Source organism: Stegodyphus dumicola, chromosome 8 (genome assembly GCF_044657685.1).
Source record: "Stegodyphus dumicola isolate Sdum_Otavi_A_Nest chromosome 8, ASM4465768v1".
In the NCBI taxonomy this organism is placed as follows: domain Eukaryota; kingdom Metazoa; phylum Arthropoda; class Arachnida; order Araneae; family Eresidae; genus Stegodyphus; species Stegodyphus dumicola.
In genome coordinates this window covers 52,173,677-52,191,796 of record NC_140775.1, presented here as the reverse complement: position 1 = coordinate 52,191,796, position 18,120 = coordinate 52,173,677, and the positions used below count along the sequence as shown (strand labels likewise).

Here is an 18,120-nt window from a genome sequence, read left to right as displayed (position 1 = left end):
CCAAATCCATTATTGATTTAATAACTGACACCGGCAGGAAAACTATTCATTTCAGGCTGCCATGGAAACAGTAGAAAACTTTACAGACAACAGCTTTCGATGAAGAAACGCACAGGAAGAATTTTAAGTAATTCTCATATTTAATTTAAAATATTTATTGGTTATATACGAAAGATGAAAAATGGATATATGAATGAACTACAGTCATGTAAGAAAGTTTCTAAAAATTCAAAAAGGGGTCATCGTTTTCTGCATAAATAATGAAAAAAGAACTTCACAAGTTGCATTAATTTTGCCCCTAAAGCGCGGTTTAAGAATAGTACGCGAACGCATATAAATTAACTGCTCCACTGTAAATGACACCACTTTAAACTCGCGATAAATTGCTATTCTCCGCATCGTAAAAAGAAATAAGTCTGGAAGCTTCGACCCGAATAACTTTTGCGTAACTGAACAGCTAACAGGTGACATCCAAGGATAGACAGCGCACATGGCCCGAATCACTATTGTGTGTGTGTTACAATTTTCTTCCTATTATATATATATATATATATATATATATATATATATATGATATTAATGGCTCATTTTTGACATTTGGGATAAGAAATGAAAGTATAAAAATGTGGAATATTCTGAGCTTCAAGCTATGCCATTCAAACTATGCTAACTATACGTATTAAATGTCAACAAGGCACAATTGTTTAAATAATTCTCAGAAATTCGACTTAAAATAAGCGGGAAAATAAGTCGTAAATATAGGAAGTCCTGTAAAACTGAATCACACAGTAAATACTCGTACAGAAATGGAATCTGAGTATTGAAATCATGTTTGTTATAAATGCGAGAAATAAAACTGCTAGTAATCTTTAACCTTTTAACTGTCATGCTCGAGATTATCTCGGGCACAGCACTGGTGTTCGAAAATGTCACTCCCGAGTATTTCTCGGGGTAATTTTTTTTTTTTTTTTTTTTTTTTTTTTTTTGAGTGCATCGTATTGTCATACCCGAATATATATCGGGAGATGTTTATTTCGGCTACATTTGGTTTTTCCAATAAAAAAATTTGACAATTTGTGTACCCAAATCATCAAAATAACTTGACAGTTAAAGGGTTAAAAAAAAACTTTTAAAGAACTATGGTTTATTTGATTACGGCTAAGCACACGAAGGCTTCTGCCTATGGAGAGCCCTAAATATCTACCTGGATACCTTCGTGGAAGCTTTCTAAGGGAAACTAGCTGGTATACACGTTACACTTGGTAAAAACAACGAAAATACCCATGCAGCCAGCCCGTTCGCCGTGATCCGAACGTCAAAAATGTTCGGCGACTTTACCGCTCGGCCACTGGATAGCAAAACTCTGAAAATTAGAATGGGAAGAAGATTATGCTAAATTTTCCGAACTAAGACGGAATAAGTGCTGTAAAAATAACGAGAGACGAAATAAGTGCTGTAAAAATACGTTAAAGATGATTTTTTGAGGGGGAAGATAATTGATTACATTCTATTACAGTTGCAAAAATATTTTAATCCCCCTAATTATAACTAATCTTAACAGCATTCTGCCAGTTTTTTTTTTTTTTTTTTTTTTTTTTTTAATTTTACGTCTTTATTTGAGCAGAGTTTTACAGAACAGCATAAATGACCATCTTAAAATTTAGATTAAGTAAATATTAACACAGTGTATAAATTCCCTTAGTTTTGTATTATGAAATGACAGCACGTTTTAAAAATGTGGCAGTTCCAAAAAATACATGAAACTTAAATTATAGATTACAACACATTCTCTTCAAACATAAAATTTTTATTAAATAAATGGAGTGTGATTTATTAAAAGTTCTACTTAATAAAAACTTGGAATAATGTATAAATAATTACAATTAATAAAAATATCTCACAGTAAGTAACAGCAGTAAAAATTAATTTTAACACTAATAACAATTTGAAATTATATGATTTTTCACTAGCATTTACTAATTTCATGCATCCCAAGTACCACTCTACTTGCATATCATAAAACAAATATCTGTTCCAGTTCAAAGTTGAAAGCTGCTGTTTTTGTCTTCAGTATTCTATTTAAAAAATGAATGCAGAATTGATATCATCTCCTAAATGTAATTTTAATAATTTTTAGAAAGGTTTTTAATATTACTGCCTTAACTTACAGATGAAGGAACAATGGGATGCAGATACATACATAAATATAAATATATTAAAATTTAAGAAATTTGTATATGTCAAGAAATACATATGACTATACAAATATGTCACTATTTTTAAATAAATTTATTAATTCCTTTCAAATATAGCACATTAAATAAATTAAAGAGTTTTGTTAAATTTTGTTTACAGAAAATATTTATTTCATAAAATGAATAAGAAAAGTGTAATAGCTGTTAAGTTGAATAAGAAAAGTGTAATAGCTGTTAAGTTACACACAAAACATATGCAATAAATATGTTGCAAATCAGATAGATACCATAAAAAATAATAGTGCACAAAACTAATTTCTATTATGCACAACGAAATCAAACAATTTTGATAATTGCTTTATTATTCTACTTTTCTTATTTGTTACTTAGTTATTTTATTTGAAATTTAAATGCTTGAAAAAATACTTCAGCTAAAAAGAATCTAGGCAAAGAATCAATTAAAAGGGTAGAAACCTCTCAGAAGCAAACACATTTGTATAGAAATAACTTTTAAAACTAAACTTCTGAAAAATATGCTAATTTTTATTAGCTGTTCTAATTCTACACTTATATATACAAGTTACACAGCTGGCCACCTATGCGTAGATTAAGATATAATACAATCAAGTCTTTAATCCGGACTCGTCGGGACTTCAATGATTCCGGATTATCGATTTTTCCGGATTATAGATCATCAATTTAAATCTGGTAGGATGGCATGCAGAAATTATAAAATTAAAAATATGAAACCGTAATTTATGAAATAAAGAGCAATTATGATCTAAAGGGTATCAAAATTTACAAAAAAAAAAAAAAAAAAAAAAAAAAAAAAAAAAAGAAGCTTAATATTTATTTGTTTACTTTATTAAACATTTCTTTCAATGCGCGCATGCGTAAAGCGTACATTACGCATAGTCGAAATTAGAAAACTGCAACCAGAAAACTATTTGATTTGTATTCGTGATATTTATAATGACGAGGAATTTGATTTAAATCATATCAAAGACGGAGTACATCGAGATTAAATACTACATTTAGTAAGGAATTATAAGTCCAATAAAATAAAAACATCTGCCCTGAAGATAAGGACAGTGCTGACAGATCAACTTCCAATTCATTGCGCGCCGCGGCGTGCGTAAACGTATCATGTGCATGCGTACACGCATATGAGCTTGCTTAAAGGTATTACATGCATGCGTACACGCATATGCGCTTGCTTAAAGGTATTACATGCATGCGTAAACGCATATACGCATGCGTCAACGCATTATGCGTTGACGCATGCGCAGAAAGTTTGTAGCTTTGAGGTCCGGATTATTCCAGATTATGGGTGTCCGTATTAACAACTTATGACTGTATTAAACTACTCAAAGATGGCCAGTTACCTAAAATGAAGGGAAATAAAAAAAGCACAAGCTCAGCAATCAACCCTGGAGAAAATGCAAGTTCAAACAAAAACTGAGAAAATCAAGTACTAAAATAAAAGTAAAAAATTCTTTGGTCTTTATCAAGGAGTAGCCAAGGGAAATATCAACAGACCTATGTTTCTGAATTATATATGGATAAATTCCAAGAATTAAATAATAAACAAATGATTAAATTGAAAATTAAATTAAAATAACTGAAATATAATTACTAAAAATTAATACAAAAGTAATAATTTAAGAATTTTTTTAAAACGTTCATCAAACTGTGACTCAAAATACGCATTTCATATTTTGCAATTAATTATAATTACATTAAAACGATGACAATTTTACTTCCATCAAGTTAGGTAGCTGAATAACTCCTAGAAATCTCATTTTTAATTTAATCACTTTCCTTTTCCTTCTAAAAATAATAAATCTTTCTGAAATGCACCATTTCAAAATTAACACCTATCAAATCAGTCTTATGCACCTGTACTGAGAAATTAAGAATTGTACTATTCGGTCAGATAACACATTTACATTATCATCCTCTTTTAATATCCCCCCCCCCCCAATTAAATATATAAACTGCAGCTTCTCTATCTTCAACAGTACTGCTATTATAAATACACTGCTCGACATTGAAAATGCAACACCAAGAAGAAATGATCAGAAATTTATGCAAATTTTAGAGTAGACGCACGTGAAGTAAGATATAAGGAAAGGAACGTGCAGAATGGGCACTATTTGTGTCGTTATTTCTGCCAGACGAATTATCGAAGAAAGTTGGTTTTTGTCCTGGAGGATACGTAAAATAGGAGAGAATGCCAGGCTGCCGTCAACAAAGGCACTTCCAGAAAATAGATGATTTTACGAGGGGTATTGTGATCGGACTAAGAAGGGTGGGTTGGTCCTTACATCAAATCGCAGCTGATACCCACATGGATGCGAGCACAGTGCATCGACTATGGCGAACATGGTTGGAAAAAGGAAATGTGGCAAGAAGGAGGGGTGCAGGTGCAGCTAGAGTGACGTCAGCATGTGTGGATCGATGCATCCGCCTCACTTGTACCGCGATTCTGCAGCATATGCAAGATACCCTGGATGTTCCCATGTCGACCAGAACCATTTCCCGTCGATTGGTTGAACGTGTCCTGCACCCGCGGAGTCCGTTAGAAGACTGGCATTGACCCCACAGCATAGACGTCAACGTTTAGAATGGTGCCGCACTAGAGCGATGTGTATGACAGAATGGCGAAACGTCGTGTTTTCAGATGAGTCACGCTTCTGTTTATCCAGTGACAGTGGCCGCACACGTGTGTGGCGTCGACGTGGAGACAGATCTAATCCGGTAGTAACTGTGGGAACGCCCCACCGCGCGACGTGGCATAATGGTTTGGGGCGCTTTTGCCTACCATTCCAGGTCACCTCTAGTTCGTATTCAGGGCACTTTGACGGCCCAACGATACTTGGATAATGTACTGTGGCCGATGCCAATCCCCTACCTTCAGGGGCTGCCTAATGCAATTTCTCAGCAGGATAATGCCCGATCACACAGTGCTTGCATCTGCCAACGTGCTCTGCAAGGTATACAGATGCTTCCCTGGCCACCGTACTCTCCTGACCTGTCACCAATCGAACATGTGTGGGATGTGATTGGACGTCGTTTGCAGACTCTGCACCTGCCTCGTTCAGAAGACGAACTGTGGTACATGGTTTAAAGGGAATGAAGAGCCATCCCTCAGGACACCATCCGAACTTTTACTGACTCTATGCCTAGACGTGTCTCTTCGTGCATCGCTGTCTGCGGTGGTCCTACATCCTACTGAGCCGATGTCGTTCTCGCTCTGTATTCTGACTATCATTTTGAAATTAAAGATCACTTATTGCTGCTTGCTGTCTGTCTTTTTTCCAAATTTCATCACTTTCTGACCAATCCTTCTTGGTGTTGCATTTTTAATATCGAGCAGTGTATATTAAGTCCATACTTGAAATTATTGAAAAACGGGTGCAACCTTGATATTTGCATTGCTTTGTTACATTTATTATTCTATGAATCATACTTAAATAACGATAATCTATGAAATTCCATGAAAGCACACTATAGGAAGAAAAACCATTTCTTAACAGAATAATATACTATATTAACATCAGCTAAATTTTTATCACTTATAACCCCAATCCATGTTTTAAAATACAAAAATATTAACAATTAGTAACTAAGTAAATTCCATGATTCAAGTATTTTAAAGTTGTTGTCACATCTTCAATTGGTACAACTCTGATATACGGCCTAATTTCACCAAATGTGGCGATATGTGTCCTGTGCTGGTTTTTGGCGCGATTGCGTGTTGTATGGCAACCCTGTAGACATTAAAAAATCTTTCGCTGGAGTTCGTTGGTTCCCGCCATGCTTTGTGTCCGAGAAGCTGGGGGGAAAGATTTTAATGGTAAAAATTGTTGAATTGAAGTTCGGCATAAGGAAATATCGCCGTAGCCTTCCTGTTGAGGGGCAATGGGTATTTGGAGGTGTGGAAAGAAGGTATGGGAAATTATTTTTAGTGGCTGTGCGTGATAGAAGTAGGGATTTGTGATTATTTGTTATTTTATTTATTTGTGAACCATAGTATGAATTTTCTGGATAGTGTGTCTGGCTGTCATATAAATACGATAGTGATTACATGGCGGTATGAAATTGGTATTTCTGTTGTTCGAAAAAGCATTAATGGTAAGTGCATTTTATTTTATTCTTGTTCTTATTTTGTAGAATGTTATGTTCATTGTTTTTTTTAGTATGAATTTCTGTCGTTATTTTTTTTTTTTGAATTGTTTGAAATTTATTTTAGTTATTTTGTTGATTAGTGCGTACCGTCTAAATTGTGCAATTCGTAGATGTTTTTTAAAGTTGAAATAGAACACTGTGTACATGGTATTCTTTGAAATTTATTGTTGTTATGTTAATTTATTAAAGCGAGTTCGTAAATTCGTTCGTTGCCTAGATGGTGCCATTCGTAGATGTTTTTTTAAGTTAAAACATATCCCTGTGTACATAGACTCTTGTCAAATAATTTTGGTTAGAAACTTCACGGTTTTGCTATCTAAATTTTTTGTTTTTGTTTCGGATTTTTAGTTTAAATTGTGTGTTCAAAACGTTGTTTTTGCATTCGCGAAAACCGTGTGTTTGGAGACATTTTAGGCTTAAAGTTCGAAATGTAGACAAAAAATTTAGATAGCAATATGGCAGCGTGGAGTTTCTCGCCAAAAATATTTGGCGAGAAATGTGGCGCCTTGAGGGCGCATATCAGAGTAGTTCCCTTCAAATTTTACTGTTGTAAGGATAAGCAGTTTCAAACATCAAACATGCAGATTGCGGACATTCAATTTTAATCCTCAAATATCCATCTTTCCTTTTTTCATAAAAAATATTTCAGTCTTATATTGATTTTAGACTTACTTTCATTTAAAAATAAACTTTTTTTTGAATTGAAGAGTTCAATTGAAGTATTTTATGCAATAGACAGTATTACAGCTATTGCTTATTCTTCTTCTCCTTGTGTGTGTGGGAGGTGGGGGAGATGGATAGTCAGCAAAATATTTTTGCTCCTGCTTAATAAATAAAATGCTCAAAATAATGAATTTTCCAGAGTGATTTGAAAATTCTCACTGGCAAGCTTTTCTCCTACCTTTCTCTTATCATGTCTCCTCAATTTAATACTCATATTTTACACAAGATACATAATTTTTATTCCCAATCAAAAATTAGACTTTTATTGCATAAAAGGAAAGTAAAAATTTTATTAATAACATAAAATCTTTTTTTTTTCCAGTAATTATTTCAAAAGTGTGACACCCTCCATAATATTCATATAGTATAAATTTAGTGATCCTGCTCCGCCCAGCTGGTGTAATGGTTAGTGATCCTGACTGCTGTAGCAATGGGCCTGGCTTCGAATTCCAGAGAAGGCATAGGAGGTCTTCCATAAAGAAATGGCCACCACTTCTGGCCCCTGCAGTGGTGCAAGGCTAATGGCTATTAAATAAAGCACCCAGCCATGAAAAAAAAAAAAAAAAAAAAAATTAGATGACCCCATGAGAATATAAACTACATGAAATCCATGAATAGCATTGTCTATTCCAGCAGTTTAATTCAAACGCAATACTTTAAATAGGAATATCAAGTTATTTGTTATAACAGTTTATGTTGCAGTTTGAAAATGGAATGTTAAAATTTGTAAGCAAATTAACTATGAAGTTTGAGAAGGAGTATATCTATAGCCATACATAAAAGGGCTATGACTAGGGAAAAACCATTTATTTTCAATGATTTATTCCCTGTTCTCAATAAAATCCAAATGTGTGAACCAATATGCTAACAAGAAGGATTACAGAGATAAATCTTCTAGTTGTACATAGAGCATGGATGAGCAAAAGCTGGTTCTTGTAATTGCTTAATCCAGCCCATTATGTAATGCAGTGACATTTTAACATCTTTCCTACTTGATTTTGTATGTAAATTACAAAAATAAACAGCTTGACACTTGTTGATAAATGTATTATACATGCATGCTATATTAGCATAATTCTCAGTTGAGTATACTTAGTTGAATAATATGCTAAAAATATGTGCATCAGCTGATAAATATAGTTCTATCATTTCTAACAGAAGAACTTAAACTATGGAAAATGAAAACTGTTGAAATAAGACATCAGAAAAGGGAACTTAAGGAAACATCATTTCACCCCTAAATTTTTATTTAAAATTTTATTGATCAAAGAAAAAAATATCTTTCTCAAACTGCAAAATGAGGGATGGTTGCAAATGGTACCAAATGTTCAAAATAAAAAGTTAATTATAAAATGAGGGTTTCGCCTTTTTTTCCTGATTTATTAACTTATTCAAGTGAATTAAACACTGCACATCAAGGGAAAAAGCAAAGCAGTAGGCTTTTAATATCTGCTTAAAAATTAGAGCATTTATGACAAAACATAATTTATTTTCTGAAAATTTAAATGAGAAACATTTAAATCACTTCTAAACTTTGGAATCATAATGACAAAACTTGAGAAATGATGATTTTGTTAAGTATAGAAAATATTAAGAGTAACATGCTGAATCTAGCAAAAGACTTGAATACTTTAAAAAAAAAAATGAAAAAGGTTTGTCATTGATAAGCATGTCATTTAATTTTAAAGTGCAGGATGCTCCAGTGCAGATTCTGCTAGAACTGACTAACTTGCTAAATAAAAAGTTTCCTTCAAGTGAATTAATGATATTTTATGGTTTCCTGAATAAAGATAAATTCAAATATTTTTTAGATCATGTCAAATATTTAGCTTCATTTGGATCTTCATATTCATGTGAAAGAGATTTTTCATTAATTAAGTGCTGAAAAATAAATTATGATCACAAATTACTGATGAAAATTTACATTTTATATTAAGGATTGCTACAAATAAGTTGAAACCTAAGTTTATATAAAATAATCATAACAGAGCATTTGAGATTTCATGTCTCACACTAAACGTATATTAATTATTTTTTTATAATAAGGTATTTGTAATAAAAATAAAAATATAAGCAAAGCTATAAATTTATAAAAGATATTAGATAAATCATCAATGCCTTTTTTGGCTTCATATTCTTTGAAATTTATTTGTAAATTTTATACATCATTAAATGGCATTGTAACCCCATGGCTCAACGAGCGCCACCTAGAGCTAAAAATATATTTGATTCATACTGACTACATATTAGGCAGGCAATAATGACAGACTACCACAGATCTTAGAAATTTTTCATATTCCTTAAGTTATGACAGTTTTTGTTACTTTATAACAAAAACATATTCTTTTAAGTGTTAGCTGCAATAAAATTATATGATAATGAAATACTCCCTTGTTAAAGAAGCCATTGCATAAGCTGTTAGTGACATCCGAAATTTGTATATTACAGTTCACCAATTTGACCACTAAAAAAAGTGGCTACTTCAACAAGAAGTACTGGGAAATTTTTAGATTGCATGATTTTTTTTTTTTTTTTTTTTTTTCTTTTAAATATTTTTTATTTTTAATGAAAGAGTGAGTTGGTGAGTTTTATGGTACATAACCTTTAAGGTTATAATGCGGCAAACGAAAGGTGAAATTTTGAATACATACAGATGAAAGATAAAACTAGCATTAAAATATGTGATGATGACGATGTGACTAATCAACAGAATGAAACTTGAAATGTAAATGGAAGCATGAAGAGTAAAAACACATAAGGTAAAAACACACATTAAAATATTTGGAATATTTATAAAAACTGCAAAGTAGATCAAATTAAATGATAAAATCCAATCTCTTTTAGATATGAAAACAGGTTGTCATTCACCTTTTTCCCAATGAAATGGTGAAGAGGTTAAAGCTGTTAAAGTATTTAAAACAAACTTCCTTAAAACAGTGGCAGTCTACTAAAATATGATGAACTGACAAAATAGCTTTGCACTTTGATAAAACAAGTTCACTCTCAGTATTTAGGAGGTAACCATGTGTAGCTAGACAGCAGAGTCGTAGCTAGGGTTTTCAGCACCCAGGGACAACTGAAGATTTCGCGCCCCTTACTGCTTGCCAAGGATGGAAAACATTTAATTCTAAAATGTTGTAACATCGATTTGGCACCCCTCGGATTCTGAGCCCGGGGACAGATGCCCCCCTTGCCCCCCTCTAGCTACGCCCCTGCTAGACAGTAACCTATTTAAAGATGTGTTAAAAGAACCTCCTCGCTCTGGATTCTAGTTGCATTCCAATATTCAATCAGAGGTTTTATAGTTTTTAGCTTGTTATTTAATGAAAGAATTTGTAATTTTTTTTTAATGAGTACCAGTAGAATAAACAGCAATGCAAAATATTGCCTAAAACAATATAAAACCCCCATGTAAATATTATACTTCATGATTAGCTACCAGAAATACTACTTAGAAGATTAAATAATATAGCAGACTTTACCCAGCTTATTACAGAACTTCACATGCATCTATCTAAACCAACTCAATATTGTGAGCATCTAATTCCTTTAAAAGAATATAATTAATAAAAATTATAAATGATGATTTGAGGATATTAATTAATCAGAAAATTCATTAACTGATATTATTTATAATGCAACTCAATACTGTGGGCATCTAATTTCTTTAAAAGAATATAATTAATAAAAATTATAAATGATGATTTGAGGATATTAATTAATCAGAAAATTCTTTAACTGATATTATTTATAAATGCAATATTAATTAATGAAACAAGGCTAAGAAACATTTAAAACATAAGAAACCATGGGAGAAGCTCGCTACTTTTAAACCAGTGAAAATCAATTTTAGCTTGCTATTAATTTTGGAAAAATATTCTGTGCATTTTTGATGAATGTTTCTAAACAGAATATGTTTACTAGTTAAAGACTGACATGCTCTAGTTAAAATTTATATAGCATTTCTCTAAAATTAATCCTTATCTAAATTTTAAAATAAACTTCATAAAAATGAATTACTTTACATACTGAAAGCAAGAGCTGTGCTACCCAAAATATATGGGTCTTCAAACACAAATAGGAATTTTCATGTTTCATTTGGAGAAAGTACAGAATCAGCTAATCTTTGAAATATGGTAACAGGTAGTTTGGCGACATTTTGGTAAGGTGATAAAGGTTACTAGCTAGGACTTTAACAGTGTACATGGATAAAGTCAAGAGTGTGCGCAATGCCATTTTTGTGCAATTCTGAGATTTTTTTTAAGTGAAAATATGTTGACGTGTACATGAATACCATGTATGTGCAATTAATTCTTAAAAACACGGGAAGCAGTTTGTGATTCTGCCCTTTCTCCCAATTTCGCACCTAATCTTCGTCATGATTACGCATTTTTGGGCTCTAGTGTAGAATTGAGTGCCCCTTCGATTAGCGACAATTTTTTTTTTAAATTTTGGCGATGAAACCTCACTTCTGGTTACCATGATAGTTTTAGCTTCTTGATTTTATTTAAATTAAAATAGATTGATGTGTACATGGACAAATTTCAGGCAGTGTGCAATGCCTAGTTTGTGCAATTCTAGGATTTTTTTTTAAGTGAAAACAAATCGATGTGTACATGGACACAGAGTCTGTGCAATTCTTCGACTTCTTATTTTGGTTTTGTGTAGCGGCCATCTTGAAATTGTGCCTTCTAATGAATTGAATATTGAACTTGGCCTCAAAAGAGAATCGCCAAAAAAGAAGGGGCACCCAATTGTAACCTTTTACCTTATTTTTGTTTCATAAAAGTTCTAGTATAAGCGTAATTCGGCTAACAGATTGTTGGAAAAAATGTTGAGTAAAAAAAAAACATGCCTTTACTTTGTGAAAACAAAATGGCGTCCAAAACAAAACTAGCAAGTTCCTGTAGCAGGGTTGGTTGCCAAAAAATCGCCAAGTTACCATAATCCGAAGATTAACCGCAGAATCGCCCACTGCTTGGTGCATTTTTAAGAACTGCACATACTCGGTATCCATGTACACATCGACTATTTTCACTTGAAAAAAATCCCAGAATTGCACAAAAATGGCATTGTGCACTCCCTTGACTTTCTATGTACACATCGACCTATTTTCACTTAAAAAGTCAAAGAAAATTGACAAAAATCCAATTCTTCTTACTCTTGTAAAAAGCGCCAAACAAATAAGTGGGCGATTCTGCAATTTAGCGTTTCATTTTTATAAAAATGTTCATTAATTATCATTTACTGAGCAAACATTCATATATTTGAACATGCTGGTAGGTAGAGCTAATATCTCTTTTTATCCCCAAATGTTATGGTCAGCATGTTGCAGCAAAAGATTAACAACAGTATTGGTTAGCAAATCATTATTCAATTTTTGATTAATGAAGTTATTACATCACAGATTTACTCCATATGTAAAAATCATTTTGGAAGTGATTTAGCAGATTTATCTCTTCAGTCCATTTACGAAAATTATAAAAAGAAAGAAATTCAAGTCTAATGAATTGAATATTGATATTGTACAAATACGGGTCAGCATTCTTATTTTTTTACAATTAAAATTCCTGGGTACTGGAAAAGTACATTACATAGCTATGCGACTAACTACAGAAATAATGTGCAAGTCATTTCGTGATATTCAATAAAGTTTAGCTGATTAATTCTTGCTTTTATTTGAACATTGCTTAAATACTGAACATATTTATCTACTACAAGTTCTCTTTTTCTAACACCAATATAGTTATTTTTAAATTCATATTATTATAACCATCAGATATATTGTAATTGCATTTTAACATAGGTATAAATCCTCTGGCACAGCTTTAGTATTAGTCCTTTTTGGCGAGAAATTTGTTTGGCGACATTTTAGAGCGATAAATGAAAAATTATGATAACCTTGGTAACCCTAAACACTGAGCTTAAAACATGCCGCCATTTCTGTCCACGCATATTTAACGAATTTGGTAGGTATCGGAGCTTTGATGGCAGGAGGGATTAATTGCATGTTTTTCTTAAAGTTACTTTTGTGTTAGGAAAGCACAATATTTAAAATATTTTTTAAAAAGCCAAAATTTTAATAGTTAAAACTGGTGCTTTTAATATTACATCGCATGAGTCTTGACATTTTTTCATATGTCAACTCTGCATATTATAAACTCCACCCCCCCCCCAAGGAAAAAAAAACACATTTTCAGTAGCATGAGGTAAACTTTTGGTGTTTCCTTTGCTAAGAAGATCAAAATTACCATGGTCTAAAAATACTTATTTGCCTCATATTACAACTATAGGGATGTGTAATTGCATGAATTCATAGGTTCAAATCAGGACCAAAATCAGGTTTCATTATTGCTTTTATAACATTTTTATAATTTGTCTGACTATAAAAAATATAATGTTGCTTAGATTATGGAATATATTGCTTATAATTTAGAGTTCTCAAATTTTGTAAATCTTACAACCTAACAGCCGTATATGAATAACCTTCACTGGGTATTATTACTTTTATTAATAGTATGTTGACATAACAGTCGACTTTTTATTTTAAATTTTATGCAAATTTTCTACATTACTTAAACATTTTATCTAACAGAAATCTTCATTTTTTGTAATAAAAACTCTATAATAAAAGTAAGAGTACAATTTATACATAAAAATTTGATACATGGCAAGCACTTAGATACTGATTTCAATGTCTTTAAATGTTATTATTATAAAGTTTAGATATATTCTTATTAAGTTAGGATATACTTTTATTCTATTATAAAGTTTAGATGTACAGAACAGAAGGCACACTTTGTGCTTACGACTCAGTCAACCACTTGTGGCAAGATAACTTATGATAACAATTAACTTCAAATGTAAAATTTAAATTCAAATAAATGTGTAGCCAAAGGCTACACAAATCAATTTAATGCAAAGTTGGTTAAAAACTTAACCGGCATGGAATTCAACTATCAGCAATTATAATGCAAGCCTGAAGACTACAAATCTTATCTTATCTAGCAACCTAGTAATATGGCCTCGAAAGGCAAAACATGGTTTGTTTTGAAACTAAAGTAACAAACTAAAAACTTCATTTAGATTCTGGTGAGAAAACGGATGGAGGAAATTGACAGTAAAGATCCCAAGCATAAAATAACTCTGGTTACAAAATAAAGGAACGCTACAATATACTTTGTTCCCTGATTAATTATTCACTACATGAAATAGTGTAATGCATTTTTGTTTGCATCATATACAAATTATTTATTTTATTTAAATGCTTTCCAAAACTGAACAGGTTTTTTTCAAACATATTGACCATATTTTTCGACCTATAGATGCAACACTTCTTCACTTCAGAAGTAAGATTTAGAATTAAGAAATAAGAAAATAAGAGAGAATCATGAATAGAAAATAAATACATGTGCTGGCTAGCAGAAGAAGGATACCTTCATAAAGTACTTTTTAAGAGAAACTGGCTCAGATTCACATTACATGTACGGAAAACTACAAAAACTCCCATAGCCAGCCTGAACTACCACTGTTCAGTGGCTATCACTCCACCACTAGTGGATTCCAATGACTGTTCGAATTTTTCACAGAAATCATCATCATTTATGATGATTGTTGTATTATTACCATTGGTACAAAATTTACTCATTATAATAATTTAATTTTAGCTTTTAAATTTTAATCATAAATTACTTCTAATAAATTAAGGGATTAAAAAATGCACATTTCTTAATATTTTTACCATTTACAAAATTTAATCATAAAAAATATTTCTAACACTGGTACAAAACTTGCCCATTATAATTTAATTTGATTTCCTTCATTTTGAAATATTTTTTTATTTTCTTTTAATAACAGAATCTAAGAAACTAAAGTAACTAAAGTAACATTAGTTTGAAATGCATTTATTAACCTTTTGTAAATTTCATTATTCATAAACATAAAAATTAACCTTTTGTAAATTTCAAATATTAGCTAAGAACTAATATAATAAAATATAAATATTAACTAACTACTTAAAATATTAATGTTTAATACATTAATATTATATTCTGTACTTTAAAATATTAACCTTTTGTAAATTTCATTACTCATAACATAATAATTGCTATAAATTCATTTACAGTAGTGTTTCAAGAATTTATCATAGCAGTTCTAGAAATGTTGAAAATTAGAGAAAGACTGTTTATTCTGATTAAGAGTTTATTTTTTAGGATTGTTATTTAGTCTAGATCGGGTTTTGTTGACAATCCGCCATTTTTTTTCCGATCTTCAAAGCCGGGTCTACCTTGGCGACCAACGTTTGTCGCCAAATCAAAAAATCGCCAAAAGGACCAATACTAAAGCTGTTCCAATCCTCTAAGTTTTATTTGGTCCACACATAAAATTGTATATCTACGGTTAATTTAAATATGAAAAACTAACAGCCATATTTTAATTACAAAAACTTACTTCTGTTGATCGGAAGACATGTTTTACGAATTATAATCCTGTAAGAAAAAAATTACGAGGTGATGAAACCATAATAAATAACATTTGTATTCGTATAATAAATTGCATAACTAATTTTAAAGATACTAACAAAATACATAAGATACCATTAGAATTTGTTCATTTTTATGCATAAATTAAGATTATTTTACTGCACAATAAAAACAGATGGGCTTAATATTAAAAATGATAAAATCTTGAGTATGATAATCAACACCATTATATCACTTTTCTTGTGAAAGTACACATTTAAAACTGCTTTAGCAATTAGACAACAGAAAAGATACTTCCCCCGCCCCCAAAATACACATATATTAAAAAAAAAAATCAGTTATAAGCGAAAATTAAAAAAAAAATAATAATAATCTGAACTATAACTTAAATGAAATTACTGAAAATGAGCTGAACGAAAATAAGGTGCTTAGTATTAATACAAAGAAAATGACCAGCTAAGAAATTATCTGAAAAGATATGTAGCAGAAACCAAGCAAGCTTTTGAATTAAAGAATAAATAAGGATAATAAATTTGCTGAAAGGTTAGCAAGAATGAATAAGGATAAGAAAAGCAATGAAGTGACTTGATAAACAATAAATTCAAAATAAATTCATTTAAATTACGGTTTTACGAAATGTATTTTAAACTACAGAAATAAACAATTAAATACTAATGTTTGAAAAAGAAACACTAATTGTTTATAAAAAATTCGAAACAAGGAAAAACAAAAAGCATAACTCTTACTCGGCAAATGAATGAGTATCAAAATTTTATAGAAGACAATAATTTTCCAGCATAGGTAATGCTATGCATAAGCAGTGCTGCACTTTTACCTTACGAAATTAAACTCCAGCAGCACCGAAAGGTATTTAAATCCGCAGCCGGAACTAAAATTCAATTTTGTTTCCCACCCTCACCTTTCCCAAATCGTAACCACTGAGCATGTTACTTTCCACATTTATGCGCATGCGCAATATCCTCAACTCTAATGACGGCATGGAAAGAACGTGAAACAAACAGCGGCGTGAACACTGAGGTTAGAACCGGCGTGAAAAAGGCGTGGATCAAAGATCAAGGGCAGCCATCTTTCCCTATTATAATATTTCTTATCTGTTATTGCAAATAGAAGTAAAAACTAAAGAAAACTGACAGTTAAGGATAAATTCCGTGCAGTTTCGATTTTAAAAATCAGTATTAGCCTTTGGTATAAATCAAGCAATCATTTGTATAAACCAAATGAAAATATTTTCAGAAAACAGGAATTGTTTTATAACCTTCTTCAGTAAACAATGAATTTTAGTTGCTATACAGCAATAATTCTGTGAGTGCTAGAAAATAATTCTGCATTTTACAAATGGCAACAAATAAGAACAAGTGAAAATAAAATATAGCTTTTGACACGGATGGAACTATGTTCGCATATCCATAATAGTTTTTGATATGATTACAGATAAGAATCCCTACCATTATGAAATGATAAGGAAGTCTTGTTAGATTATCACAATAAATGTTCTCCGGAGCAATCCTTTTTGCGCTGATTTTTGCAAAGATTTGATTTTTCTGCTCAGATGTTACCATAAAACTTGTCCAATTTTACTAGCAGCGCAGTTTTATCAAAGATCTTTGGCTTTACAAGTAGCCTAGCGATTAATGCCGGATTAAGACTTTTAGAGGCCCTAAGCACTTAAAAAAATTTGTATCCTCACATATCTTTATGAGATCTTTTTCTTCATTCCTCCTCTCTCTCTCGGTTTTGGCTTAGCTGCGCCTAGTATTCCATGATAAAACCGGCAATGACAAAAATTCTGGTGCTCTCTTTCTTGAATAATTAAGGAGCTTTTTATGGTGGCCCCTTTCCTTGATGCTCTAAACACTTGCTTATATTGCTTGATGGTTAAGACAGCCCTGAACCTTGCTTTACGAGCGCAGAGAGTTAACACTGTTTTCCCGTATGACAGGAATGATTTAATGAGTTTCGAAGCCCTCCTCAAACTGGGAGCTCCTAACGGGTTCCCCTTCAAAATTATACTTTTTATATCATGGTCAGACTTCATAATTTATTACCACTAGTCATATTTAAATTTTAGTGCATGCAAGATGTGAAAAATGTGAAGGGCAAAAGTACCTTTTCAGAAGTTCAGCCTATTGTTATTAATATTTACTCACTATGGAGGCCTCTTTCAAGCTAGGCGCTCCCTGCAACTGCGGATGTCGCGGGGCCGTAAACCGGCCTTGTCCTACGCGCATAGTCGCTTGCAGATACAAAACATACAACATTCATGATAATCCAAATAATGCACCGCGCAGTTTTCAAGAGAAATTAGACGGAACATTATTAATGTAAATAAGTCTTAATTGGCTAAAGTGAATTTATAATACTTTTTACAGACTTGCTCGAAAACATTTTGAACTTGCTTCATTAGATGTATAATAAAATTATACCATACACATTTGACATTTGAATTTAGGTGAGGTTTGGTTAGGGAGCTGAATTCATTCATTGTGTTATCCTTGCAGCTCAAAAAA

The 18,120-nt window shown here is 31.7% G+C and overlaps 1 protein-coding gene across 1 annotated transcript in view; it reads right to left on the bottom strand.

The window, feature by feature from the left end:
* The window catches only part of Pgd (phosphogluconate dehydrogenase), an 81,580-nt gene extending 65,075 nt beyond the window's left edge, over positions 1-16,505 (bottom strand). Inside the window, exons 1-2 of the mRNA XM_035365085.2 lie at positions 16,339-16,505; positions 15,561-15,598 (exon numbers count right to left, since the gene is read on the bottom strand). Of these exons, the coding sequence (XP_035220976.2) occupies positions 15,561-15,580 (20 nt within the window). The 5' untranslated portion in view covers positions 15,581-15,598; positions 16,339-16,505. The remainder of the gene's footprint in view (positions 1-15,560; positions 15,599-16,338) is intronic.
* Between the last annotated feature and the right edge of the window lie 1,615 nt (positions 16,506-18,120).